The 27,788-nt window shown below is 39.8% G+C and overlaps 1 protein-coding gene across 7 annotated transcripts in view; it reads left to right on the top strand.

The window, feature by feature from the left end:
* ZNF385D (zinc finger protein 385D) overlaps positions 1-27,788 on the top strand; it is a 1,082,242-nt gene that overhangs the window by 951,014 nt on the left and 103,440 nt on the right. For all 7 annotated transcript variants that reach the window (XM_051858856.3, XM_008266055.5, XM_008266056.5 and 4 more), the window contains one exon: positions 24,873-25,035. In XM_051858856.3, the coding sequence (XP_051714816.2) occupies positions 24,873-25,035 (163 nt within the window). The remainder of the gene's footprint in view (positions 1-24,872; positions 25,036-27,788) is intronic.

Genomic DNA, 27,788 nt, shown 5'->3' with positions numbered 1-27,788 from the left:
GGAAGTGGAACAGCCAGGACACAAATTGGCACCCATATGAGATGGTGTGGCTCTACCCTCTATGCCACAATATTGGCCCCTTACTTACCACTTTTATAAGATCAACTTTGTGGATTCCATATGTGTGTGAGATCATGTGGTATATGTCTTTCTGTGCCTGCCTCATTTCATTTAGCATAATGAGCTCCTGATGCATCCACATTGTTGAAAATGACAGATTACACTGTTACTTGTGGCTGAATAATACTTCATTCTGTGTATGTACCACGTTTTCTTTATTCATTTCAGTTGATTTTACATTGTGAACTGTGTTACAATAAGCCTGGGAATGCAGATGTCTCTTAGACATTCTGGTTTTATTTCCTTGGGGCAAAACCACAATGAAACATAATGTTACCCCAGTTATAATGGTTGTTATCAAAAAGACAAAAAATAACAGGTGTTTTCAAGGATGTAGAGAAGAGGGACTGTTATACATTGTTTATGAGAATGTAAAGGAAGACAGCCATTATGGAAAATAGTATAGAGGTTCCCCCAGATTTAGAAGTAAAACTACCATATGACTGAAAATCCCACTGCTTGGAATATATCTAGAGGCAATATACTTTATTTTAGAGAACTTTGAGGTTTATAGTAATAGTGAGTAAAAGGTATATACATTTCCCTTATATGCTCTGCCCCCAAATCTGGATATTCTGCCCAGGTGTGAACATCACCCAACAAAGTAGTTCATTTGTTACAGTTTCTGAACCTCCATCCAACAAGAATATCATCTGTAGTCTATAGTTTACTTTAGAATCCACTCTTTATGTTTATATTCTATGGGTTTGGATGAATTTATGGTATTTATCCATCACTGCAGTATTACACAGAGTAGTTTCACTGCCCTCCACGTCCTCGTTGCTTTGCCTCCCCCTAACCCGTGGCAACCTCTGACTTCTGACCATCTCCATAGTTTTTCCTTTTCCAAAATGTCGTATAGTTGGAATCACAGAATATGTAGCCTTTATAGATTGACTTCTACCACTTAATAATATGCATTTAATGCTACTCCTTCTCTTTTCATGGCTTGATACATTCACTTATTCTTGACACTAAGTAACATTCCACTATCTGGATGTCCCACAGTTTACCCATCCAACTATTCAAGGACATTGTTAACTTTGTATTCTCTGGGTTCTGCAGAGGACTTAGACTTCTTAAGTTCTGTGGAATGAAATACCCACAAAGCAAATTTGTCTCCATCATGCTGAATATTTCTTGGTGTAACTCTTAGAAGCTATCATGCAAACATTCCTACTGTGTATTTTTTCTTACATTATTTTAATTACTACTATTTTCCTCCTCTTACTAGCTTAGATTGAAGCTGATTTGTGGTTTAGATGTTGAATTTTCTCCACGGGCATGGGTTTTGAAGTTGGGTAGAGAAAAATTATTTCTTCTATGAGGGGATTCTAATGGAACAAAGAGTAAGTAAACCAAAAACCCAGATAGTGATTCCAAGACTTTACATTCAAAGTTAGTCTTTGCTCAAGGCACTGAAATTTTAGTGAAAAACTGAAAAACTCCTTAAGGAGTTTAGTCCTTAAAAAGTAAAGAATAACATTTCCTGTAATAATTTTGCAGATTAAAAACTGAGATTTGAGGAATAAGTAACTTACCACAGGCCATGCATTTCATGAATAGAAATCCAAAATTTAAACTCAGGATCATTAACTCCAAACCTAACTTCATTCTGTTTTAGTTAGAATGAGAGCAATGCTCATTTCATGGGCATGGGATTGTGATCTTGGTTGTATTAAGATTAATACAAATATTTATGCCTTCTTTGCATTACATACCTATTGCAGGGCGATATTTCTTATCTTCTTCACTTGAAGATAGTAAAAAATGAATGAATGTTTACCAAAAGGAATTAAGATCCATGGATAGGATCTGGCACTGTGGCGCAGCTGGTGAATGCCTGGCCTGAAGCGCCGGCATCCACATGGGCGCCGGTTCCAGCAGCTGTTCCACTTCCGATCCAGCTCTCTTCTATGGTCTGGGAAAGCAGTGAAAGATGGCCCAAGTGCTTGGGCCCCTGCACCCACGTGGGAGACCCAGAAGAATCTCATGGCTTCAGATGGGCACAACTCCGACCTTTGCAGCCAATTAGGGAATGAACTATTGGATGGAAGACCTCTCTCTCTCTTTCTCCCTCTCTCTCTCTCTCTCTCTCTCTGCCTCTCCTCTCTCTGTGTAACTCTTATTTTCAAATAAATAAATAAACCTTTAAAAAAAGATCCATGAATAAAATTCATGTAAGATTGCAAAAATAATCACAAGAGCATCTTTGTGTTTCCTGAAAAGAAGCAGTATTTTTGACAAGACATGAGTGAATTTTTTTTATGTTTTCAAAATGTCTGATGGGTAAGGACAGCCAGGAAAAATAACCATAAGAAAGCTGAAGGGTTTTCCAAAATGAAAGAAGTACTTATTTTTGACATGCATTATTTTAAGATCTTGGGGAGTTTTCATCAATCATTTATGGGTCTCCTCAGGAAATAATGTGTTTTTTGATTTATTCTATCAGTCAAATAAGATATGAGAAACTGGAATTCGATTGCACATGGCATTATGTAGTGTTCATATAATTCTGAGAAAAATCCTGCCATTATGTTCTGCCTCGGGTTTTTTTTTAATATTTATTTTATTTATTTGAAAGAGTTACAGAGAGGTAGAAACAGAGAGAGAGGTCTTCCATCCGATGGTTCACTCCTCAGATGACTGCAATGGCCGGAGCTGTGCAGATCCACAGTCAGAAGCCAGGAGCTTCTTCCAGGTCTCCCATGTGGGTGCAGGGACCCAAGGACTTGGGCCATCTTCTTCTGCTTTCCCAGGCCATAGCAGAGAGCTGGATTGGAAGAGGAGCAGCCCATATGAGATGCCAGTGGTTCAGGCCAGGGCATTAACCCACTGCGCCACAGGATTCTGCCTCCAGTTTAAGTAGAGCATTTGAAAAATTGGTTATGCCAACCAAACTAGGAAAATATTGCCTTAGTAATAACTGATAAGGGATTATATAGAAGAGTGATTTGAATCTATTCAAATTTATAGTCCAGCATCTCTTCTAGGTGTTACCTTATCCAGACTAGCCACAGAAATACTAAGTGGCCAAAGAAAGTTATGTCAGTTACATTGCTGTTTTCTTAAAGGTGTAAAACTTATAGATTTTCAGAGCACTGTGAGGCTTCATGTAGACAAAGATGAGCTAAAATTAAATCACACAGATTTGATTATGCTTATCTACTCATGCACTTTCTGTTTTATACCAAAGCTGGGAACTCTTTGCACATCTAGGATTTGAACATAATAAGAGATGGATACAGTTGTTAATGTAACTTGGATGCTCTACAAACCAATTAAAAGGTGTATAATATCTCTAACAAACTGTGTTCATGTAACGTCCAAAAGCGGTGTTCCTGACTCAGCGGCGTGTTCCTCCTAAGTGGTGGTTCAGGGACCCAGGTGATTTCATCTTGTGGTTTTTATATCTGTAATGTGCTGCTTCCAAGGTTGCTCTGCTTGCTTGCATCAAGTAGGAAGAAAGAGAAAGAACTAGGAAAGCTGTGTTCTGGACTTTTTAATGAATCTTAGCTGAGCATGGTGCAGATCACTTTTGCTGACATTCATTGGCTTTCACTCAGTAACGTGATCATTTGAGTATGAGAGAAGATTGCTCTGGCTGTGTGTCATCCAAGAAGAGGAAATATAGATTCTCCCAAATATCCCTGACATTGTGCCCCAAGAATAAGCTAGAATATTACAAAAGTATCATTTTGGGAAAAGAAGAATGTGGAAAATAATAATGTGGAAATATGCTGTATCAGAATGGTACTTTTTTTTAGTTCCCTGCTTTTTAAATTTTGGATCTCTTTTTCATTTTGCTGAATATCTGCATTGAAGACAGAACTGTTTTAAACAATCCTTCATGGTATGAAGAACTACAGAGACAAGGAGTCATGGCTTTGTGTCTCCTCTGTGTCTTCCTCCTGTGAGCTTTGGACAACTTACTTAAATGTTGTGAACCTCAGCCTCTTCCTCTTTGAAGTGTGCATTGTAGAGTCTAATTTTAGGGGAAACTATGACTCTTACAAAAATCCCTTGAGTAGTACATAGTATATATTGGTTTGGCCAATATTTGAAAGCCATTATTATCATTATTAGGGCATATTTAAAAATTTTTTAAATATTAAATTTTATTGTTGAAAAGCAGAGTTACAGTGAGGGAGAGACAGGAAGAGAAGGAGAGAGAGGAGAGAGGAGAGAGGAGAGAGGAGAGAGGAGAGAGGAGAGGAGAGGAGAGGAGAGGAGAGGAGAGGAGAGGAGAGGAGAGGAGATTCTCTCTGCTGATTTACTCTCCAAATGACCGCAACTGCTGGGCCTGATCCCAGCTGAAGTAATGAACTGGATTTTCTTCCAGGTCTCCCATGTGGTTGTAGGGTCATAAGCACTTGGGCCATTTTCCACTGCTTTCCCACATGCATTAGCAGAGGGCTTGATATGAAGTGGACCAGGACACAAACTGCAGCTCATTTGGGATGCTAGCATCAGAGGTCATGGCTTAACCCACTGGACCACAGTGCTGGCCCCAGAGCATTTTTATATTCTTCAGTCCTCCATGGAGACGGCTATTGTTGGGCATCCCATATGGGTGACACTGCTCCACTTCCGATCTTGCTCCCTGTTGATGTACAGGGGAAAGCAGCCAAAGATGACCTAAGTGCATGGGCCCCTGTATCTATATGGGAGACCCAGATGGAGCTCAGGCTCCTGGCTTCTACCTGGCCCTGCCCCGGCTGTTCCCGCTCCATGTGACTTCATTGATTTTGCAAGTCATGCTCTTTACACACACTGGGGATACTGAAGACCAGAGAGGTGCCAATCTTAAAATACTAATTTATGAAAGAAAGCCTGAAGTTAATGATAGTTCTGTGGATGATTCCATCTATTCCATTGGATGAGTAAGATTGGCTCTTATGTAGGCTTTATCTAACACTTTATTTTCAAAGAACCTCATAATTATTCTACTGAGTAGCCACATGGTATTTTATCCCTGTAGTATTTTTATTTTGGAGTTGGGGAAAAATGTCATGCTGGAAGTGTAATAATTTATGTTGATATGCAAATAAATTGAAAAGTCCTTATGTTCCTAATTTATTGAGAATTATACCAAGACACATCACCTTTGTAAACGTGGTGACCATTCACGAGGATGTGAACCAAGAAATCTTGACCAAATGGAGAAATTCTGAAGACATATTAATACATACATATAGAAGTTTTACAACAGTATAAAGTATGTAATCTAGTTTTTATAAGAAAATATACATGTCATTTACAAGTTGATATAGATTACCTCCTCTATGGCTACTCATAGAAAAAACCTGAAAGAGTTAACAATGGATGATAAGTTTATTGCTCATTTTATATTATTCATTTTCATTGAACTTTGTAAAAAAGAGTTAAAGTATTTAAAATAACATTAATGTCAATACTATTAACTCATCTTTGTGCTTTTACAAATGATAGAATCAAATGCGTATCTGTTTCTATATACTTACTTTACAGTTTGGAAATTCATGTTATAGAACTCAGTAAGATACTAGGGCTCCACTCAGAATCAAAGTATTTGGTGGATTTTGCTTCTTTAGGCCATTCTAATTAGCAATTCCATGAACAAGCATCCAGACTCTTGTTCCAGACTTTTCCAAAATCCACTGTTTCAATGGATGGGTTAGCATTAAGTTGCATTGTCCTATCACAATCATGGACAGTATATATGTTGCAAAATCTGATGAACACTTCTATGTTGTCTTTTTGTCTAACACAGCAGCAGGAGGCAATAGTGAAGTGTTCCCTCCCAAAATCTCTTATCTCTCTTGATCTCCAGGTTTTATCATCTTTCTAGATCTGTGTCTCCTTTATCTCCTTTATTTACTCCCTCTAGACTATGTCCTATCACGATAAAGGAATGTCATGAAACAGAAATGTTTAATGAGCAGCTATCTAAACAACTAAACACATCTAGTTTCCAGCCCAGAGAAGTGATACTAATGGGTTCAAGTGTCAGGAAGTGGGAGAACAATGAGCAGAAGAGCCATCGCACCCTTCTGCTTAAGTGAGCTCTGCGAAAGTGAAAACACAGCCACAGATAAACAGCTTCAGAGAACTTGGCTACAATCCCTAGTGAAAACCAAACTGTGTAATGTTTCTACAAACTTTGTACTTCTGTTTCTCTTAGTTTCCATGCTGCTTGAATCATTGAATCACATTTGAAGTTCTTTTGTTGTTTTAACACATTAAATTAGCTCATTACAGCTGAATATGTAGTGGAAAATAGCATCTGTTTACACTGTAATAATATAAAAATTACTTACCAGTAACAGAATAAAGAGCAATTTGCAAAAGCTAATCATATTTGTGCACTTGTCTGCAAAAAGAAAATTGTTAATATATGCCCAAGGGGGAAAATCACTTGCTGCTTTAAACAGAGGAAGCAGTGATATTAACAAGCATCACTTAGACAACTACTGTACTTAAGATTGCTATGTCCCATCTTGTTATAAAAATATATATGTTTACTAATTCTGTTATCTCACTTTGATCCTGGAAAATTCATAGAAATTAGAGATCAGACAATATTATAGAAAATCAAATGGTCTTTACATTACTTAATATTTGCAATGTTGAAATTCTAAAAATCCTTGTTTAAATAATTTAATTTTTTTCAGTGCTAATCACAAATACTGTTGGAATAACACATGTCAAATCCAGTCCCTGTTTTGATATCCTTGCCTCGAAGCATTAAATATACCTTTTTTTTTTGGACAGGCAGAGTGGACAGTGAGAGAGAGAGAGAGAGAAAGGTCTTCCTTTTCTGTTGGTTCACCCTCCAATGGCCGCCGCGGCCGGCGCGCTGCAGCCAGCGCACCGCACTGATCCGATGGCAGGAGCCAGGTACTTCTCCTGGTCTCCCATGGGGTGCAGGGCCCAAGCACTTGGGCCATCCTCCACTGCACTCCCGGGACATAGCAGAGAGCTGGCCTGGAAGAGGGGCAACCGGGACAGAATCTGGCGCGCCGACTGGGACTAGAAGCCGGTGTGCCGGAGCCGCAGGCGGAGGATTAGCCTATTGAGCCACGGCACCAGCCTAAATATACCTTTAATAGAAACTGACAACTGATGTTTGAAAATGTTGAAAAATGATTAACTTGAAATTTAGTTTTAGTTTAGTGTTCTCACTGAGTTTCAGCTTTTGGCTTGTTTCTTCATAAGTAGAAGATATAGAATGCTTACAATTTATGGATTTTTAGACCGTTGGATTTTAGACTGTTGTGACTCATAAACTGATATCCCAAGGTCTAGTGCCTTGGTGTGCTGAGCACATGGAACTGAAGGAAAGGAGCTCAGAGCAAGATCTGCTCCTGCTCTTCTTTCTCTTGTTCCCGATTCCGCCCCAAGATTGGCCATAGAGACTAAAATTCCTTTTCTTGAAGACAGTAGTCATAGGAAGTAGAATCCCTCTCTCCTAAAGCTAGCCATAAACCCTTGAAATACTATTCTAGCCTTTTGCTACCCTTGTCTGTTCTTTTTTTTTTTTTGGTAGGCAAAGTTAGACAGTGAGAGAGAGAGACAGAGAGAAAGGTCTTCCTTTCATTGGTTCACCCCCAAATTGCCACTATGGCCGGTGCTGTGCCGATCTGAAGCCAGGAGCCAGGTGCCTCCTCCTGGTCTCTCATGCGGGTGCAGGGCCCAAGCACTTGGGCCATCCTCCACTGCCCTCCCGGGCCACAGTAGAGAGCTGGACTGGAAGAGGAGCAACTGGGACAGAATCCGGTGCCCCAACCGGGACTAGAACCCGGGGTGCTGGCACCGCAGGCAGAGGATTAGCCAAGTGAGCCGTGATGCTGGCCACCCTTCTCTATTAAAAGCTGGCCTTAAAGAAATTCTCTGACCTACCTTTTCTAGTAGCATGTCATCACAGCATCAGACCCTCATTGTAGAGGAAGTGCTGCCTCACACCAAAAAGATGGGTTGCCACACAGAGAGGCCAAGAAGGAGCTGGAGAACTCTTGTTGAGTTTCCCCATTCAGTCTGTTGCCATTAGTTCATGCTTTTTTGTCCCACTTTACTACATAGCTTTCCATTCTTTATCAACTGTAAGCATAAAAATAGCTTCCCCTACATTTTGCATGTTGATTCTGAGTGCTCTCATGTCATGTAGAACTTTGATTAGATAATTCTTTTACGTATTTCTCCTGTTAATCTGTCTTTTATTAGGGGGTATTGGCAATGACCTTTGCGATGGATAAGAAAAGGAATCACACCTTTTTAGTCCTATAAGACTTCTTAAATATTGTATTAATAAAGTTTTTAAAATGTGTCTTATAGAATAATAGACCATTTTTCTCTTTGGTTGTAATAGAAACATACTATATTCGAAGTAAATTGAAATGGTATTATAGTTCTTTCCTCCTATGTTTATCAGGGGAATTGGGAGAACTCTATGTGAAGTTAATGTTTAAACTTCCCTTTTCTAGATGTAAGGATAAAACCTATTCAACTAGCACAGTCTTATATCAGACATGTTAATAATATTCATTAGGACAGAGCTCTCTTACATTCAGTCAGTCTTTGATTAGTATTCCCATTTTGTCTTCCTGCTTTTGACTTGCCCTTTAATAAGGTTCCTGTAAGTGGCTAATTCCATCTACTCCAATTTTAACTTGAAGAGAATAGCCTTACTGCCAGGTTTGGAGGACACCTCTCTGTAACCTTCGCTAGATGGACTTTACCAATCCCTAGTTTACTATTCCAGTGATAAAATCTTTATCCTTACGAGTTAAGCCTCTAGAAACCAAATGCTGAGCTCTGGTATTCTATAGAGCAGAATGAAATGTGTTCTTTCTCGTTAACTCCCTGTGGTGTGAGTATAAAGAGAATGGTTCACTGTGTAGCTGAAATGTGAAGATTATAGGCACTTTTAGAAAAAGCTTTTTTAAAATCTAAGTGATGAAGTAAGTTATAGCTAAATGAAAAATTTGGCAATGTATTATACCATATACCATCAGGTAGAGTCTCAGTTTATTTGGAGTCTCAGTTTATTTGTTCCAGTATTGCAGCAGATACAGGATTATGTTTCAATGGTTAAACAAGAAAATGGCATTTTTGTCTTTCAAATGGCACTTCCCATTTACCATCTGTTGCTGATTAATTCCCCAATTTAGCTACAGTCTGGGCTTCATCTCCAATCTCCAGACCATGTAGCTACAGAGACCTCATTTTACTGAGATGTTTTATTTATTTATTTATTTATTTATTTATTTATTTATTTATTTATTTTTTGACAGAGTGGATAATGAGAGAGAGAGACAGAGAGAAAGGTCTTCCTTTTTGCCGTTGGTTCACCCTCCAGTGGCTGCCACAGCTGGCGCGCTGTGGCCGGCGCACCATGCTAATCCAAAGGCAGGAGCCAGGTGCTTCTCCTGGTCTCCCATGGGGTGCAGGGCCCAAGCACTTGGGCCATCCTCCACTGCCTTCCCGGGCCACAGCAGAGAGCTGGCCTGGAAGAAGGGCAACCGGGACAGAATCGGCGCCCTGACCGGGACTAGAACCCGGTGTGCTGGCACCGCTAGGTGGAGGATTAGCCTATTGAGCCGCAGCGCCGGCCAACTGAGATGTTTTAAAGGCTTCTCAAATCCAACACATCCCAACCCAACTCATGCCCTACCCTAAACCTCTGGGCCTCTTTGAATATTAACCAGTTTAAGAAATAAAGCATTTGCAAGAAGTAGAGACCATACAAATATATTTTAGACCACTCCTCAAAATTCACCTTCAATTATTAAAAATTATATTATGTTTGCATACTTCTTTCTCTGTTCTTATTGTCATTATAGACACTTGGATGTCTTGTGCCATTGCAATAATAATCTAAACCTCCATTTCTTCCCATCTGTTGCTTCCTTTATTCCATTACAAATGCTTTGAATTTACCAGAATAATCTCATAAAAGTGCAAACATATTTATTTATTTTATAGAAAGCTTTTATTTAATAAATATAAATTTCATAAGTACAATTTTTGGATCATAGCAGTTCTTCCTCTCATACCTGCCCTCCCACCCCCAAAGCATCCCACCTCCTACTCCATCTCCCATCCCATTCTTCGTTAATATTCATTTTTAATTATCTTTATTTACAGAAGATCAACTTTATACTAAGTAAAGATTTAATCAGTTTGCACCCACACAGACACACAAAGTAGAAAGTACTGTTTGAACACTAGTTTTGCCACTAATTCTTATAGTACAACACATTAAGGACAGAGGTCCTACATGGGGAACAAGTGCACAATCACTCTTGTTGATTTAACAGTTGACACTCTTATTTATGATGTCAGTGATAACCCAAGGCTCTTGTCATGAGCTGCCAAGGCTATGGAAGCCTGTTGAATTCACAAACTCTGACATTATTTAGACAGGGCCATAATCAAAGTAGAAGTTCTCTCCTCCCTTTAGAGAAAGGTACCTCCTTCTTTGATGGCCCCTTCTTTCCACTGGGATCTCACTCACAGACATCTTTCACATAGGCCATTTTTTTACCACAGTGTCTTGGCTTTCCATGCCTGAAATGCTCTCATGGGCGTTTTAGCCAGATCTGAATGCCTTAAGGACTGATTCTGAGGCCAGAGTGCTGCTTAGGGCATTTGTCATTCTATGAGTCTGCTGTGTGGCCTGCTTTGCATGTTGGATCATTCTCTCCTTTTTAATTCTATCTATTATTATTAGCAGACACTTGGTCTTATTTATATGATCCCTTTGCAACTTAATCCTTTCTTTATGATCAGTTATGAACTTAAACTGATCACTTTAACCAGTAAGATGGCATTGGTACCTGCCAACTTAATGGAATTTGGAGTCCAGGAGCCGGTGCCATGGCTCACTAGGCTAATCCTCCGCCTTGCGGTGCCGGCACACGGGGTTCTAGTCCTGGTCGGGCCACCAGATTCTGTCCCGGTTGCCCCTCTTCCAGGCCAGCTCTCTGCTGTGGCCAGGGAGTGCAGTGAAGGATGGCCCAAGTACTTGGGCCCTGCACCCCATGGGAGATCAGGAGAAGCACCTGGCTCCTGCCATCGGATCAGCGCGGTGTGCTGGCCGCAGCTCGCCGGCAGCGGCAGCCATTGGAGGGTGAACCAACAGCAAAGGAAGACCTTTCTCTCTGTCTCTCTCTCTCACTGTCCACTCTGCCTGTCCAAAAAAAAAAAAAAAAAAAGCTGCTTGTGGAATTTGGAGTCCCATGGCAAGTTTTTAGCTTTACCTTTAGGGGTAAGTCTGAGGGGATGTATGCCAAACAATACATCTCCTCCCTTTCTTATTCCCACTATTATTTTTAACAGGCGTCAAATTTCAATTGGATTTAAACACCTAAGAATTCTATGTTAAGTAAATAGTTCAACCAATGATATTAAGTAGAAAAAGAAAATACTAAAAAGAGTAAAATAGTAAGCTATTCCTCAACATCCAGGACAAGGGCTGATCAAGTCACTGTTTCTCATAGTGTCAGTTTCACTTCTACAGGTTTCCTTTTAGGTGCTCAGGTAGTTGTCACAGATCAGGGAGAACATGATATTTGTCCTTTTGGGGCTGGCTTATTTCACTCAGCATGATGTTTTCCAGATTCATCCATGTTGTTGCAAATGACTGGATGTCATTTTTTTTACTGCTGTGTAGTATTCCATAGAGTGTATATCCCATCATTTCTTTATCCAGTCTTCTGTTGATGGGCATTTAGGTTGATTCCACGTCTTAGCTATTGTGAATTGAGCTGCAATACATGGAGGTGCAGAAAGCTCTTTTATTTGCCAATTAATTTCCCTTGGGTAAATTCTGAGGAGTGGGATGGCTGGGCCATATGATAGGGCTATATTCAGATTTCTGAGGAATCTCCAAACTGTCTTCCATAGTGGCTTTACCAGTTTGCATTCCCACCAACAGTGGATTAGTTTGCCTTTTTCCCCACATCCTTGACAGCATCTGTTGGCAAACATATTTATAAATCTGTTTTTCTTACAATCATTTCACAACTTTTCTTTTGAAAAGAACGTAACCTTTAAGTAAACCTCCAAGATTCTCTGTGCAAGAGCTTATTTGTGCCCCCATCTCTGCTTTCCATCCCAGTGATCCTTTCTGATGCTTGAAAGTTTCAAATTAGGGTGAAAACCAAACATCATATCATTTCTTTGTTTAGGACTTCAGTAGCAGTTGCTGGAGTTGATTTTGAAAATATTGAAGTATGGCTCCAGATAGAGTGATGATAATAGTATTTAAAACATGGACCTGAGATAGACTCTGAGTAAAATTATGTGAACCAATGACTACAAAAGTCAGTGATAATTCTGTATTTTTGAGTGTCTTATGAATGGACTATTTATTTTATTTTATCTTATTATTTGAGAGGTGGAGAAACACAGAGAGAAAGACAGAAAGAGCTTTAATATGCTGGTTTACTCCTCTACTGCTTGCAGTGGCAGGTGCTGGGCCAGGCTGAAGTTGGATGCTGGGAATGCAATTCAGATCTCCCATGTGAGTGGAAGGAACCCAATCATTTGAGTCCTAGGGTCTCCACTAGCAGGAAGCTGGAGTCCAGAGTAGAACTGGGACTTGAACTCAGGTATTGCAACATGGGTTGTGGCATCCCAACCAGCATTTTAACCACCAGGCCAAACATTTTGCCCCACGCACTATTCAGTATCAGCCCTCTGTCAGATGAGCCATTGTGAAGTCATATGGTAGGGCTGTTTTCCTTTGACTACTTCCTTTTGTGTTGAGAGCAAGAGTCTTGAGAACCAGCCCCATCATGCTCTTCTGATGTAGTCAAGCTGTTTGAGCTCTTAGAGTCTTATTCTCCTAATGGGTAAGTTTCTCATGACAATTGTAATTCCCTCATAGGTCTTCATAAGGAATAGGTGAGAATATTCTTCAAAAAAAGATTTTATTTGTTTATTTGAAAGGTAGAGTTACAGAAAGACAAAGAGGAAAACAGAAAGGTCTTCCATCCAGTGGTTCACTTTCCAAATGGCCACAACACTGGAGCTGAGCTGGATCTGAGACCAGGAACTGGGAACTTCTTCCAAGTCTCCCACGTGGGCACAGGGGCTTAAGCACTTGGGCCATCCTTCACTGTTCTACCAGGCCATCAGCATAGAGTTGGATTGGAAGAGGAGCAGCTGGGACACAAACCAGCACCCATATGGGATGCTGGCATTGCAAGTGGAGGCTTAACCTTCTATACCACAGTGCCAGCCCCTGTGAGAATATTCTTATAAAGCCTTCCCCTTGCTACCTGACTCACACAGTGTTTCTTTAGTGCCTCACATAAACATCCATTCTGGGAAGGAATAGCAGGATCTTCTTAATGCATTTATGACCCTCTGAAATCCTTCTTTCACATGTCACTCAGCAAAACAAAATCCCTGTGCAAATTTCTGCCAGAGACAGCTGCTAGCATCTGACTTTTGTGGGATTTTCTCTGAACACTAAACTTTTGGAATTAGAACTCTTTCTTGCCAATACAACTTAGCTACATCACAGTCAGTTGAGGAAACAGTCTTTATACAGTGAGAGAACTTTTGGCATAAAAGGAAATCACGCATTTATACAAGTCTGAACAATTCAGGATTCTGGCATCATTGCCACTGTTTCCTCCAAGCTCACCCTCACTCCCACAATTAACCCAATGCTAAAACTAACACATTCTGCAGCCCACCAGATATTTCCCTTAGTCTGTGAGGAGATCTCTTCCTGATTTTATAAGTATTCTTTAGGAAAATGGCAGATAACCCCTTTGCAATAGGAATATCTAATTTTTTTTTTATGACAGGCAGAGTGGACAGTGAGAGAGAGAGACAGAGAGAAAGGTCTTCCTTTGCCATTGGTTCACCCTCCAATGGCCACCGTGGCCGGCGCACTGCAGCCGGCGCACCACGCTGAACCGATGGCAGGAGTCAGGTACTTCTCCTGGTCTCCCATGGGGTGCAGGGCCCAAGCACTTGGGCCATCCTTCACTGCACTCCCGGGCCACAGCAGAGAGCTGGCCTGGAAGAGGGGCAACCGGGACAGAATCCGGCGCCCCGACCAGGACTAGAACCTGGTGTGCCGGCGCCGCAAGGAGGATTAGCCTATTGAGCCGCGGCACTAGCCAGAATATCTAATTTTTAATATTCTTAAAATCATTTTACTTTACCGATGGTATTTTTTATGGAGCATATTTGTGAATGAAGCCCAATTTTTCAGTCTGATTTATACTCTGAGTCCAATACCAGTCACTACAATCGCCTCTGGTCCACAGTAACTGTTCAGTGGATCCCTGTGAATGAATAAACTGCTGAAAGAAATTGACTGTGAGTGGACTCTGCCTGTAGGGGTCCAGGTTCTTGAGCTTGTTCACTTTCTTCCTCCTTACCAAGTGTACCTGATGTGCTTCAGAGAATCATTATGGCCTTTAACATTGACAGAGCACCTGGCTAAATACAGTTCATTCTCCTGAGGACCTGATAGATCTCAGCAAGTCCGTTTAGAAGTGATCTCTGGGACAGGCTTATTAAAGTAGCTACTGGAGCGATTCCCAAATTTATGAATAAGGGATTAGGAATTCCTCAACTCTATAGAGGGAAAGCCTTTTCCTTACTTTATGGGAAAGTAGAAAATTCGATCTTTTCCCTGAATATTCTTCTTCAGCACATGCAGGGTAAATGTTATGTAGATTTGTAGGGAGGGAAAAGGATTGCTGATGTCATAATTTCTTTCTCTGTATTATTATATAGCATAAAATCTTCCATTTTGGAAGCTTAAAAATAATAACAGAGAAATAGTATTTCCCAAGTACTGAATATTTTTGTGTCCATATTCGAAAGCATTTGATGTTTCAGATAAACCTTAAAATGCAGACTCATCACTAGAATTATTTGTTGTGTTTCCCAGATTTAAAAAAAAAAGGTTGCTTATTCATGACAATGTTTAAAAAAGTGAAACAATCTTTAAAGTATTCCTTTGCCGCATCCTATGTAAAGAGAGTTCTCATAAATAGCACAATTGTGGTTGATGATGAGCTTCATCCCACTGAAAAAATAATAGTTTGTGTTTGTGCCAGATGCTTTTCCAGCACTAAGTGCCATAAAAATCCCCTGAAGTGTTTTCAACAGATAAGGCAAAGTGCCAAAGAGTGGCAGAAAATTAAGTTGAACCCTGTTCACATAGAAAATCCATTGAGACACCATATGTGTATTTCCATTTTAAAATCAGAATGTGAAATTAATTCAACATGCACTTAATGGGCAACTATTTAGAGATGTGTAGCAGATCCTAGGGACAGAATGATGAGCAGTATCAGATACTCCTCTCTTTCTTGTGGGATGCACTACCTGTCAGAAGAAGCAGAAATTTAACCCTTCTTACAGCAATGACAAATGAAGGAACATCAATATCTTCATGGAAAAAATGCATGTTATGGACAAATTATGTATGAGTTCCAAAATTGTTTGCCCGAAAATAAACTGGTCTTTTAATTCCATCTTCCCATGAAACTTTGAAGCACCCCTAACAACTGTACTGCAGCATATCCAAGACTACATGGAGGAGATGACATACAGACTTCTGTTAGGCAGGGTGGGTGCACCAGGCAGAGGGGACTAGTCAGGCAAGGCTTGAAAATAATTTCTTCTTGTGATATTTTCCTTAAGAGAATACAAGGGAGGGCCTTTTTCTCTAGCAATTGTTCTTGCTAGACAGCAGACACTGGGAGTGGGGATGGAGTGTTGGCTGGTGGACAAAGCTGGAGATTGGTAGTGTTGCTGAATGACACCCCAAACAAACAAGTTGGAGGTATTGCTGTAGACCCCCATGCTGGCTCCACTTTTCTTACGTGCAGAAAGCCAGTCGTTGACACTGGGGTGGTAGAGGAAAGTTGGTATTCATTCCCTGTCACCCCAAGTAGTTAGGGGTGAAGCTTCTTATAGATTGAAACTGAGGCTGAAAGGTACATAATCAGCTCATGTCCGGGTTCCTGGTTGGTCAGTGGAGCTCATGACCTTCCTTTGATTGATGCCATTCTCTTTAGGGAATTTATGATGGCCAGGTGGACTCCAGTTGGTCTGGGGGTTACATGAAGGTGGCAGTTACATTCTGCCCAGACCTGGAATTCCCCTACACAAATCACCCCCAGGACAACATTGGCCATCAAGATTCTTATCTATTGGAGAAGCAAATGACTCCTTGTGATATCAGCCAGGCTTCTAATAATTTTCAGTACTAATAGTCATGTGAGTTCTTGCCATGTATTCAGAGAAGAATTCTGAACACTGGCTCAAACAAACCCAGGCAACATGGTAAGTTTTAAGGTTTGTATTCAGTGAGAGGAATACGCAGCAGAGTGGGGATTTTATTTAGGTGAGAAAGAGAAGTCGAGAAACTAGATTGGGTCCATACCAAACAGAGAGCAGGCCAGGAGCCAGCCATGTGGAGCAAGTGTATGGTTATGAGCATCCACAGGTAGCTTAGAGCAGGTCGCAAAGCGAAGGCAGAGAGCAGGCCACGAGCCACGTGGAGCAAGCACGCAGGCAGGGAAGCAGAGAGCAGATGGCCAGGCCACATGCCCACTGGGCAACAGGGGAACAGGGGGAAGGCCCACTGTGTTCCAGGCCTTTTGTTTACTCCTAAAGAGGAGGGGTTACATAGTCTGATTGGCAGGTAGGCATACAAGTGGGGTCAGGTAGGGGCATGAGACAACACAGGGAGCTTGGTCTTCCAGCTCACAAACCTAATTGAATTTATCCTATCTGCCTGCCTACATCACTTGAGTTTGGTGATTAGAACCTTGTAAGGTCAGCTGGATAACTCCCTTAAGTCTGTGAATTCCTTTTGATAAAGGGCAGGCAAGGACACCTTGGGCTAAGGGAGACAGACAAGAGGGTCCTACTTTTGCATTATCGGGGTTTGATTTCAGTAGGGGGAGAAAACGTCGCATAAGAAAATAAATTTTTTTCTGCTGCTGATAGCAATGCTTATGACAACCTGACCCTCAGAATAATTAGACTCAACATTTCTAATTCCTCCCTGCAGTTTACAAATGGTTTGCCACATTCACACACTCAGTGAAGTGTTAAGCTATGAGCATTGTGAAGAGAATTCATGCACAGTTGATTAGTTTAAGGAAATGTTTTCTCTGATTTTTCTCAGTTCTGTGCACACCTGGAAGTTTTGTGATTATATCACTAGAGTTAAAACTCATGCAAGGTCACTGGTTTCCTACCCAAAAAGGATTAAGCACATTTAGCTAGAGTCAGTGTAGCTCCTGACATCAAACAGGTCTCCACCATTGAAGTTCATGAAGGCAGCTACTTGGACTCCAGACACACAAAATCATTGTTTTTTTGTTTTGTTTTGTTTTTCTGTTTGTTTTTCCACATCAGAAATCAAGCAAAAACTCTGTTTAAGAATCAAAAAAGTTTATAGTTAAGTTTTGAAAAGATAAATGAACCCATCAAGAATATTTTTTCACAATTACATAATTACTTAGGGACAAAGCATTTTCTCTGCTTACAAAATAGAGTTACATAATGTATTTGGGAAGTTGCAGCATGCTCCCATTCTTCTCATTAAATTGATTTAGAATTTTTTCCAGTGATTAGTGGTAGTGTATGAAAATCACCTTAGTGGTGTTATCATGTTTCTTTTTTTTCTGTTCCTGTGGTGGTTACTGTTCCTTTGTGATCAAGAGTACAGAGAACACGAACACCATTTAAAGCAAAGCATCAATCATTGGAGCTCAGAAAGCATGCTATTAATTCAATCATGTTCCTCACTTTGGGCTATAATGTGTCCAACGTGAATTGCCATTTTTCTTCATAATGTAGTCTACTTACATGTTTACTACACAACCTCAAGTTGAAATATACTATTAAATATTCTATATGGGTCATATAATTAAGAAATAAATGTATCTATGTCATAACTATTTCCCAATTGCATAACTGAATTTGTATTCACAATGATAAGGAAAAGTTATGACAGTGGACTATTAATCTTTAGTTTTTTTCTTCAAATATTCTTTAAACGATTCACCAACAAGGTACTCTCTTGATTTGCCAGGGTACTTTTAGTTTGCCTGCCAGCTGGGGATTTCTTTTAATAAAAGAACCCTAAGTACTTAAAAGAGGAACCTAGACAGCTAGCATTAAATCAACTTAATGCAAATAAAACAGCAGATCAGATACTTTTTTGTTATATTGCAGTTTTAAGAACTGTGATACAGAGCTTGGATTTTTCTTATTGTTATTGTTATTTTTGAGCTTAAGACTCCTGCAGCCCTTTAAAATTGGATCATGGCAAAGATGATAATGTCAGAGGTCATGCTGCAACAATAATTACCTTGGAGATAAAAGGGGAAAATCCTGAAAGAGAAAAAGCACAGGGACTAGGAAAGCACTTAGATGTGGTTTCAGAATTTTAAGGAAGTTTCCAAGGTTAATTTACTGTTTTCAGTTCATTCTGCTTGCATAGAAGTTTTTCAATAACATTTGTACTTGAGGTTTCTTGTTTTTACTTTTTTTAAGGAAAGCGACTTTTTTGTAATTTCTCCAATGAGGCACATTGCTCACATTTGCATGTGCAAACATTCAACCTTCTAATGACTGTCCTTAAATCTTTGGAAACCTGGACTTTGGATATTTAGAGCAGAAAGGGACTTGTTCTCTCTGGTTCTCTGAATGTTTGATAATTTGAGTCTGTGAGCAGGTAGCAGCCCTCAGGAGAATAAGCAACAGGATGTGCCAAAGTCTTTCTGGGCAAGTCAGGTGTCAGTCTTTAGTTTCCCCTTCCCTATGATTTGGGGCCATCTTCTCTGATAGAATGCTGGAGAGAGGGTTCATGTTCATGGCATTCCACCCTCTAAACTTCCTGTAGATTGAAAAAGGAAATTCAGAAATAGTCCTTACCCCACAACCCTTATGCTGCGGGGCGGGGGATGAGAGACATGGAGGTAGAAGAAGGTCAGAGAGGCCTCGATTCAGTAGTTAAAGCACTCAGCATGCCAAGGTGCCCACACTTTAGGGTATCGCTTTCTGAGCTCCACGATCTGTTTATCCAAGAGACCGTTGTTGGGGAAAATGCACTTATGCATAAGGTGAGTAGTTCTGGAACTTTAGTGTACACTAGAAGTACTGAAGGGCTTATCATACACCCATTGCTGAGTAGAAGCCCTGTGATTTGTAATTCAGTTAGGCTGGATAGGCAATGAGAATTTATATTTTGAACAACCTCCCAAGTCAAATGCATGCTAGCGCTACTATTCTGGAGGCCACTGGTTGAATTTATTTCCTTGCAAAATGAAGCTGCGAGTCGATCTTCACAACACACCTAACATAGAGTAAGGACTTGAAAATCTCCTGAACTGTTGTATGCAAAAGTGATACTCAAAATATTCCACAATCCATTGACCGCTTACAGGGCACTTTATCTTCAGGCATTTAACTCATCTCTGCATTCTGATTTAATGTTAGACTTTGTAAGGGTGCGTGCCACACACAAAAGAACTGCGTGGTGATAAATCAAAATTTTTAAGTTTTTAAATTTTTTTTTACTGTAGTCAATTCTTTATACTATTTCTCAGAAGATAAACCTGAAGTATGCTGTAGAGTTTAGGTTAATATATCGTGTTTTATCAGCTAATTTTTCTTCATCTCCAGAATAACAGACTAAGCTAAAATTTAAGAAGTAAGAGAATTCTCTTTGTAAAAGGAAAAAAGAATTCCCCCGCCTCAAATATTATCACTCCTCTCTTTGAGAAAGATGACACATTTTCAGTAACTATTCTTTTCTGTTTTTCTGGTGTTACATTTTAACATTATAGACAAAGGGAAAATAATCATTTCTGCTCTTTATAATTCTTAATTGGGATTGACCCCTGTAACAAAAGGCAAATGAACAAGAGAAAAATAAATAGCATTTTATTAAGATATATACCTCATATATACATGGAAATTACCAAAAGAAATTGGTAAATGTGAAGACTATATCTCAAAGTGTGGGCTCTGTCTTCAGACTTAAATTCCTTACATTGCTGAAACAGAGAACAAAAAGTTGAAGTCTAAGCCCTTTCTATTGAAAAGAATCTCTTATTATTTATTTTTAATGGTTATTTATTTATTTGAAAAGTAGAGCATGAGAGAGAGAGAGAGAGAGAGAGAGAGAGAGAGAGAGAGGTTGTCCATCTGCTGCTTCACTCCCCAAATGCCTGTTGTGGCTGGGACTGGGCCAGGCTGAAGCCAGGAGCCAAGAACTTTATCTGGATCCCTCATGGGCTCCCTCACGGATAGCAGGAATCCAAGTACTTAAGCCATCATCTGCTGCCTTCCAAAGCATGCATTAGCAGGAAGCTAGATTGAAAGTGGAGGTAGGACTCAATCTCATGCACCCTGATATGGGTTGTGGGTGTTTTAGCCAGTCTTTATCTGCTGCTTAACCCACTGGGCCACAACATCTGCTCCAAGGGTCTCTGATGACTTAGAGTCCTCCCTCTCAGAACTGACAGGGAGACTCTCTTAGAAATGTAGATTTCCGGGGCCCACTCTGTGGCAGAGCCCTTTAAGTCAGCGCAGGCATCCCATTTGAGTGCTGGTTTGAGTCCTGGCTGCTCCAATTCTAATCCAGCTCTCTACTAATGCACCTGGGAAAGCAGCAGAGAATGGCCCAAGTGCTTGGGTGCCTGCAACCATGTAGGAGACCTGGAAGAACTTACTGCCTCCTGGCCATTTGGGGAGTGAACCAGCAGTTGGAAGACCTCTCTGTCTCTTCTCTCTCTCTCCTCTCTCTCTCTCTCTCTCTCTCTCTCTTTCTCCCTCTCCATAATCTGCCTTTCAAAATAATCAGAATAAATATTTTTAAAAAATGCAGATTTCCTTTATATAGACTGCATGTTTCCAACAATGACAACAGAAATACAAAACTTGAGAATGTGTCTGTTTTCAGAGCCTTTGTTTTATTTATTGTTTCATAAAGCAATTCATGAAATGATCAGCTCAAAGTAATCCTTATGGCAGTCAGATATAATTGAGGAGATGTATTCTGTTCTCCTATGGCCATATTTTGGAGTGAATCCCATCAATATGGTAATATTACCTTTATCTTAATAAAAATTCAATTTGTGATAAAATTACATGATATCAGAAACTAAGAAAGACCATCTTCTTGTTCATGAAATCATATGTGTTCATGAAAATTAATAGTTTCAGTATATATATAATACATCATATAATAATATATAATATAATAAATTTCCTAGTTTTTAGAAAGAAAAGGACATCAAGTTGCATAAAAGAAATATAGAGTTAAAGAATACTAGGTATTGATGCTAATGCAACTAAATGATACCTGAATATTAAATTTCCAGTGAATTTCACTGAATAATGATAATTCATAAAGAAGTCTCTTAGACAAAATAAATACGTGACTTGTTTTCACATCACAAAACCCCTCTCGCAATGGTAGCCATTTAAGAATAAATTTTATCTACTCTGAAACTTCAATCACATTTAAACTGAAAGCCATTTTGAAATACTGAAGATAAAATTTGAAGATTGAAGTCTGAATGCTACTGAGGGCTGGGGTGTGGCCAAGACCTCTGAAACAGCATCACTGTGTTCTACAGGCGTGCGCATACCATCTTCAATGCCAGTATTTGCCTGTGGGATGGTGCTTGTTACATTCATGGTGTCAACTGCTATTTTAACAATATTGCAGTGATTTTTTTTATTATGCAAGGCCCTAATATTCCACTCATTCTTTAAAATAAGGTGTTAAGGCCCAGTTCTTATTGATTTTTCTCATTTCTATCTATGTTATGACTCTGTTTTAGTTAGGAAATACAGAATTCTAAAATGTGGTATGTGAAGTAGTAAGCTTATTTAACCTTGAAATCATTCCTGTGAAAAAACAACTATTTGCTTGTGTCTTACTGGCTCCTGGGTACCTGGTAATGAGTTGACTGAGAGACTGGATAATAAATAATAGAGAACACTCTTGGAGGGACAATGATGTGCTAGTAGGTGGTGCCATCGTCCTGCACCTCTATGCCCAGAGGAGAAGCAGAGAGGGTCAAAGAGATGTCTATGGCCAACTGCTGCTTCTTGCAAATCTCCCAGCAGGATTCCTTCTTAGGCTGCAGGCTTGCTTACAGTCACAAAAAGAATAAATGGCTGTCCATTCAAGTAACCTAGGGGTAAGGAGAGCTGGCTGACTCTTCCTGCTTTACACACTTGACATACCTTCACACATGACATACCTGAATCAGAGCAGACCAAGTGGACAGTATATGTGGATGCAAAAAGTTATACTAGGACAACTCTAGAGCAGTCCAATAAATTCTACAACCATTAAATAAAGTCAGTGGTGAAGGAAATTTTAAATATGTGCAAGAATTATGATCCACATTAGATCCACAACTTGCACTCCTACCTTGACCCCAAAACACACACGTTACATAATCATAATTACATGAATGTCTTCTGCAACCATCTCCCCAGTACTGTATTTTCCTAGATTCTATATCTCTTGTTCTCCATGTACCACTTTGGAGATTCTCATCATTTGATTTTTTTTTCCCAAATTTTGGTGAGGTTTAATTGCCTCTTTTGGAAAATCAGATAATTTATAATTAAAATAACTATTATCAGAATGCTTTGGAACTGTTATCCAAAGAACAAGTGAGTATGCATTTTGATAGGGTTTTTTGTTTTGTTTTATTTTGTTTTTCCATTTTAAGATACCAGGAGTCTCAATTGGGATTGCACTAATGAATGGTCATTTTGTCATACCCTTCTTCCTATAACTCCTGCAAATATTTCACTTTCTAGAAGGCATTGATTTATCTGTACCTGTGCAGACAGGTCTTTGGTTTTTGTTTGTTGGTGTATGTACTCTCTTAACTTCTGGGAATTCTTTTGGAATAAGTGCCTTACTTTCAAAAATAGTGACATTCATCTGGCCTGGTGATATGTTAAGACAAAATCTTGTTTAATTTGAAATGTCACTGAGAATGTAGCTTTTCTAAGAGCCTTTAAAATGTATATTTTGGAAGTATAAATGGAGATAACATTATTAATCTTGGCTTAATCTTTTAATATATATTGTGTGTAAAATATTTCTACCACCGGAGAAGGGGTATTGGGCAGAGAAGGAAAGAACTTTGTTATAAGAGAATTTGTGAAGCCAATTGCCTAAAGATGATAACCAGCTATCATATGGATCTAACTGAATATATATATTGCTCCTAAAATATATGGTCAAAGGACTTGAATATTTTGAAGGAGAATTAGGAAGAAAAAAAATGAGCTACATCTCTATCCGTCAAAGTGGCATTCCCTATTTAGAATCCAACCAATCAAATCTATCACTGGTTCCTCAATTGACTGTAGCATGTCTTAACTTCCTTTTTTGGCTCATACTCTGTCTTTTGATGTTATGTGTTGTTGGAAAATTTGTAACTGATGCATGATTGTGAACAGTCTGTTCAAACTGTTTCTAATATATAATTTCTTTGTCCAGTGTTCTTTCAATAAGGGTACCTAGTTATTTAAGTTATTATTGTCAGAATGATGCAGATGAAAGTGTGGGTTATTTATTTATTAAAATATATACTGCAATGCCCTACCTACCATGGTTGCTATAATGAAGAAGGCAATGTGACTACTGTTTTTCAGGCAAAATGGAACATTTAGTTTAAATAAGCAATGAGAAGTGATGGGTGACTACCAGAAATAGTTCTCCCTTAAGATTTCTTTTCTGTGAAATGACATTTTTAAAGGTTTTGACCTAGAAAAACCTCCTGATCTAAGAATCTCCCTAACCACCCTCATCCCACTTATTTGCAGCAAAGGCTCCTCACCTAATAAACATTAATAAATATTCATTTATTTAAAGGTAGTTATCTATCTGAGTTAATGTGTCTCCCCAATACCACCTGCCTCCCACAAAAAGTCAAGAAAACATAAACTTGGGGAAATGTGTATCACCATCAAAAAATAAAAATAAAAAAGAATCTCAGAAGGCACAGGCAAACAAATTGCTTTGGCCCCAGTAGGTAGTCAGAACACACTGGCACCTCCTGACAAGGGACCAGAGTGTGAAAAACACGTATGTTGAAAGAATGACACTACCTTGAATTCCTCAGACTACCCTCTGTAGGAAGCAGGGAGAAAGAAAGAATCAGAAAATTGCCCAGCTTCCATGAACTCCATTTAGACTTAGGCAGTACATTTGCTTTTGAACTTGCAGGCTTCAATCTGAGACTCCGGGGTGCCCACTTCCCTTGTTATGTGTGAACCTTTCCTTGTAGACACCTGTTGGGGACTCTATTAATCACACACATTGCAGAAAGAGAAAACGCACTTTTTGAGCCATGGAGTGAGAGGCTCTCTTTTCTAGGACTCTTCTTAATCTATGGGAGCCTAGCATCTTCTATATCAGAACAAAAGCAAAACAGGTGTAAATTCTTAACTTTTTTCCCATTCCACAGAGAAAATGTTGTTGATGTGTTAGTGGTCAGCTACATTTCTCTTAAGAGAAGCAATGGGATGTTTCTTCCTTCTGTCCTAAGATTTTTGAACTTGAGTCCCATTGCTTTCTAGCATCATTCTAAACAGAACCCCACTGCTTGGCCAAGCCAGAATTAGCTTGAATGGTACCTTTTATTGAAAGGGAATCTGTATTTGCAGCAATACAGAGAATGCCAGTTTAGAAATGAGCCTGATTGCATGGTTCATTTTGTTCTCCTTTGTAGAGCCAGGCTGCGGCCCACTACAAAGGCACGAAACATGCCAAGAAGCTCAAAGCACTGGAAGCCATGAAAAATAAGCAGAAATCAGTAACTGCCAAGGACAGCGCAAAGACTACCTTCACCTCCATCACTACCAATACCATCAACACCAGCTCTGACAAAACAGGTTAAGCAATGATCTTTGTTGTTGGTCCTCATTGTGTTTGGGGGTTTCTTCCTTTGTCTAATCTCCTGTCTGTTTATTCATATCCCAGCCACATTGATTCACGCTTGAGCCATATTTTCTTTTGTAAAACGGTAATCGTTTCCCATCATTTTCCCAATGCCCTTGAGAGGTAAAGACACTCAAGAGTTACATTCAAGTTTTTGCATTTTGAGAGTCCTGTGGCTGTTGTACAGGAACATATTAGACATAAAAATATTTGAAGTCATGTCCCCATAAGCCTTTTTGAGACATACCCTGTTCAGTGTGCATTGTTTGCATCTTGTATGCAAGTCCCTTAGCTGATAACTGCATGGTGATTTGATGCACCTGTGACTACACAGCAAAGTATGCCAACTGAATCAGGAAGCTCCCAGTAAAGGCATTATTTCTGACAGCTTTCTTCTCACAAACTCCAACTATTGCATTGTTTCAAGTAGTGGCTGTGTGATCCAGGCCTTGTTATGGCTGGCTAACCTTCTCTCTGCATACACAGGTAAGTGTTACTGATACCAATTATTCTTCTTAACAGTCTTCACAGTGAAATAATTGTCTCTGAGTGGCCCCTTGAGAGAGCTCCTGCAAACAACTTACTTATTCACAACACAGGAATCCCAAGGGGTTGCCCTAAGCTGCTCTTTATAAATAAGATCACTGGTCCTCAAAATTCATGTAGAAGTTCTTTATGATTTCTAGATGCACTTTTAATGAATCACTTTCTGGAAAAGGAGGGTTAGTGTGAATTGGGTTGGTTGTTTCCTAGTTCATACAAATGGCAAAGGTGAGGAAATGTCGTTTTCAAAAGTGATGATAATATATCTACACCTGAAGTCACTCTTCTGCCCATTATTGATGAAAATATAAAATGAACCAGTAAAACAGATTAAACAGTGCTTTTACACAGAGTTGTAGCCATTGGACATGCACCGATTCCTCCAAGGAGCTGGTGCGATGCTTCCTGTGTGAATCTCTTTGAAATCCCAAGGCACCGTGTATGTTCTTCACCCAGCTATTATTTGTGGATGCATTGTGCCCTCTCCCTAAGAACCCTGTGTGCTCCCTATGGCTGAGTGCATCTGTCATCTCTGTATTCGTGCATGGTGCAGGTCTTGAGTCAAATGTCTGTTGAATGACTGAAACTTCCTTTACTCTTCTGGTTTCCTGATATATCCAAGTTTGTTTCACCATACACTAAAGGGGCAAAAAAATAAATGCTTAGTATGTATTTCTTTGGTATCCAGAGTAAGTGTGGATTATACTGTTTTATTAATTCAGATGCAGAATTTTACAAGAAAAACATTTTTTTCTTCTCTAACAAATGAAGACTGACTGCTTTATTTTGGTGGCTTTAGGGTAACAAATGATAAAGAAGCAGGGGATTGTAACTTCTGCTCCCCAATATTGGGGCACAGATGAGGTCCTCAGAGCCACAGTAACTATGGGGAAATGAAAATATCTTTTTAATGCAAAGAAAATAGGAGATGGGGAGAACAAAAAGAGATGAGTGACATAAAGGTATGTAGTAATATTTTTGCTTGCCTTCTAAATTTTCTACTCTTAGACATTTTTATCCATAATGGCTTTTTGGGTTATTCTGATCCTTTCTTAAAATGCAAAGATTCTTGTAACATTAAAGTTGCATGTCATTAAAAGTATATGAGGAACCTTCGAAAAGTTCATAGGAACTGTCGCTCCCCCTCTTCGCGGAGGAACGACACAGGACCCTGCACTGTTCTTTTGTCTGCTCGGCCCTTCCCGGGTTTGCTGCTGGTTCTTCCCAGGTTCTCTGCTGTCCTTCCACCTCCGTGGAAGGGCGGTTCCCCCTGCCACTTTCCCCACTTCTGCGGGGGAGCGGCACACCGCCGGCCGGCTCTCTCGGGGGCTGCTCAGGTGTTCCTTCAGATAGATGTTCCTGGTGCATGTTGTCTCTCTCCTCCTTTATAGTCCTCTTCCACCAATCCCAACTCTGCTACCCACACGCCGAGTACACTGCTCTCCTCCAATCAGGAGCAAGTCCTGCTGTTTATTGGTTGAACTGGAGGCAGCTGTGTAGAAGCTGTTTACTCCTCTCCCAGCGCCATATTGTGGGAGAGCAGATGCATAGAATAAGTCTTAATTCGAGTAACTTAGTCTAGTCCGAGTTGCTCCCCACAGGAACAAAATTAAAAGATCAGTTAATCAAAGAATCAATGCTTTTTTTTTTTTTTTCATTTGAGAAACAGAGGGAGAGATACAGAGAGAGGGAGAACTCATCTACTGGTTTACTCCCCAGATGCCAGCAATGACCAGAGCTGCTATGGCCGGAACTCAATCCAAGTGTCCCAAGTGTGTGGCAGGGATTCCATTACTTGAGCCTTCACGGCTGCCTCCCAGGCTCTGCATTCTCATGAAGTTGGAGTCAGGAGCCAGAGTTGGGTATCAAGCCCAGGTACCCAGATATAGTATGCAGATAATGTAACAGATAAACCCCCACTCCCACAAATTTTTCGGAAATCATGCATACTATGGGTTTCAAAAAGTTAATGAGAAAAACCTATTAGAAAAAATTATCCATGAAATTCAAAAATTTTTAAACTAAAATAAAATTATCTAACTACAGTTTTCCATGATTTTTTTGAAATCCCCTTGTATATGTACATGTTGGATAGATCTGATAATTGGATTAGTAAAGAATCTCACCTGTGTGTTGTCTTTACTACATAAATGAGTGCTGAACA

Source organism: Oryctolagus cuniculus, chromosome 4, assembly GCF_051225735.1.
Source record: "Oryctolagus cuniculus isolate XC-2025 breed Fujian yellow rabbit chromosome 4, ASM5122573v1, whole genome shotgun sequence".
In the NCBI taxonomy this organism is placed as follows: Eukaryota; Metazoa; Chordata; class Mammalia; order Lagomorpha; family Leporidae; genus Oryctolagus; species Oryctolagus cuniculus.
This window is presented reverse-complemented; position numbering and strand designations above follow the sequence as displayed.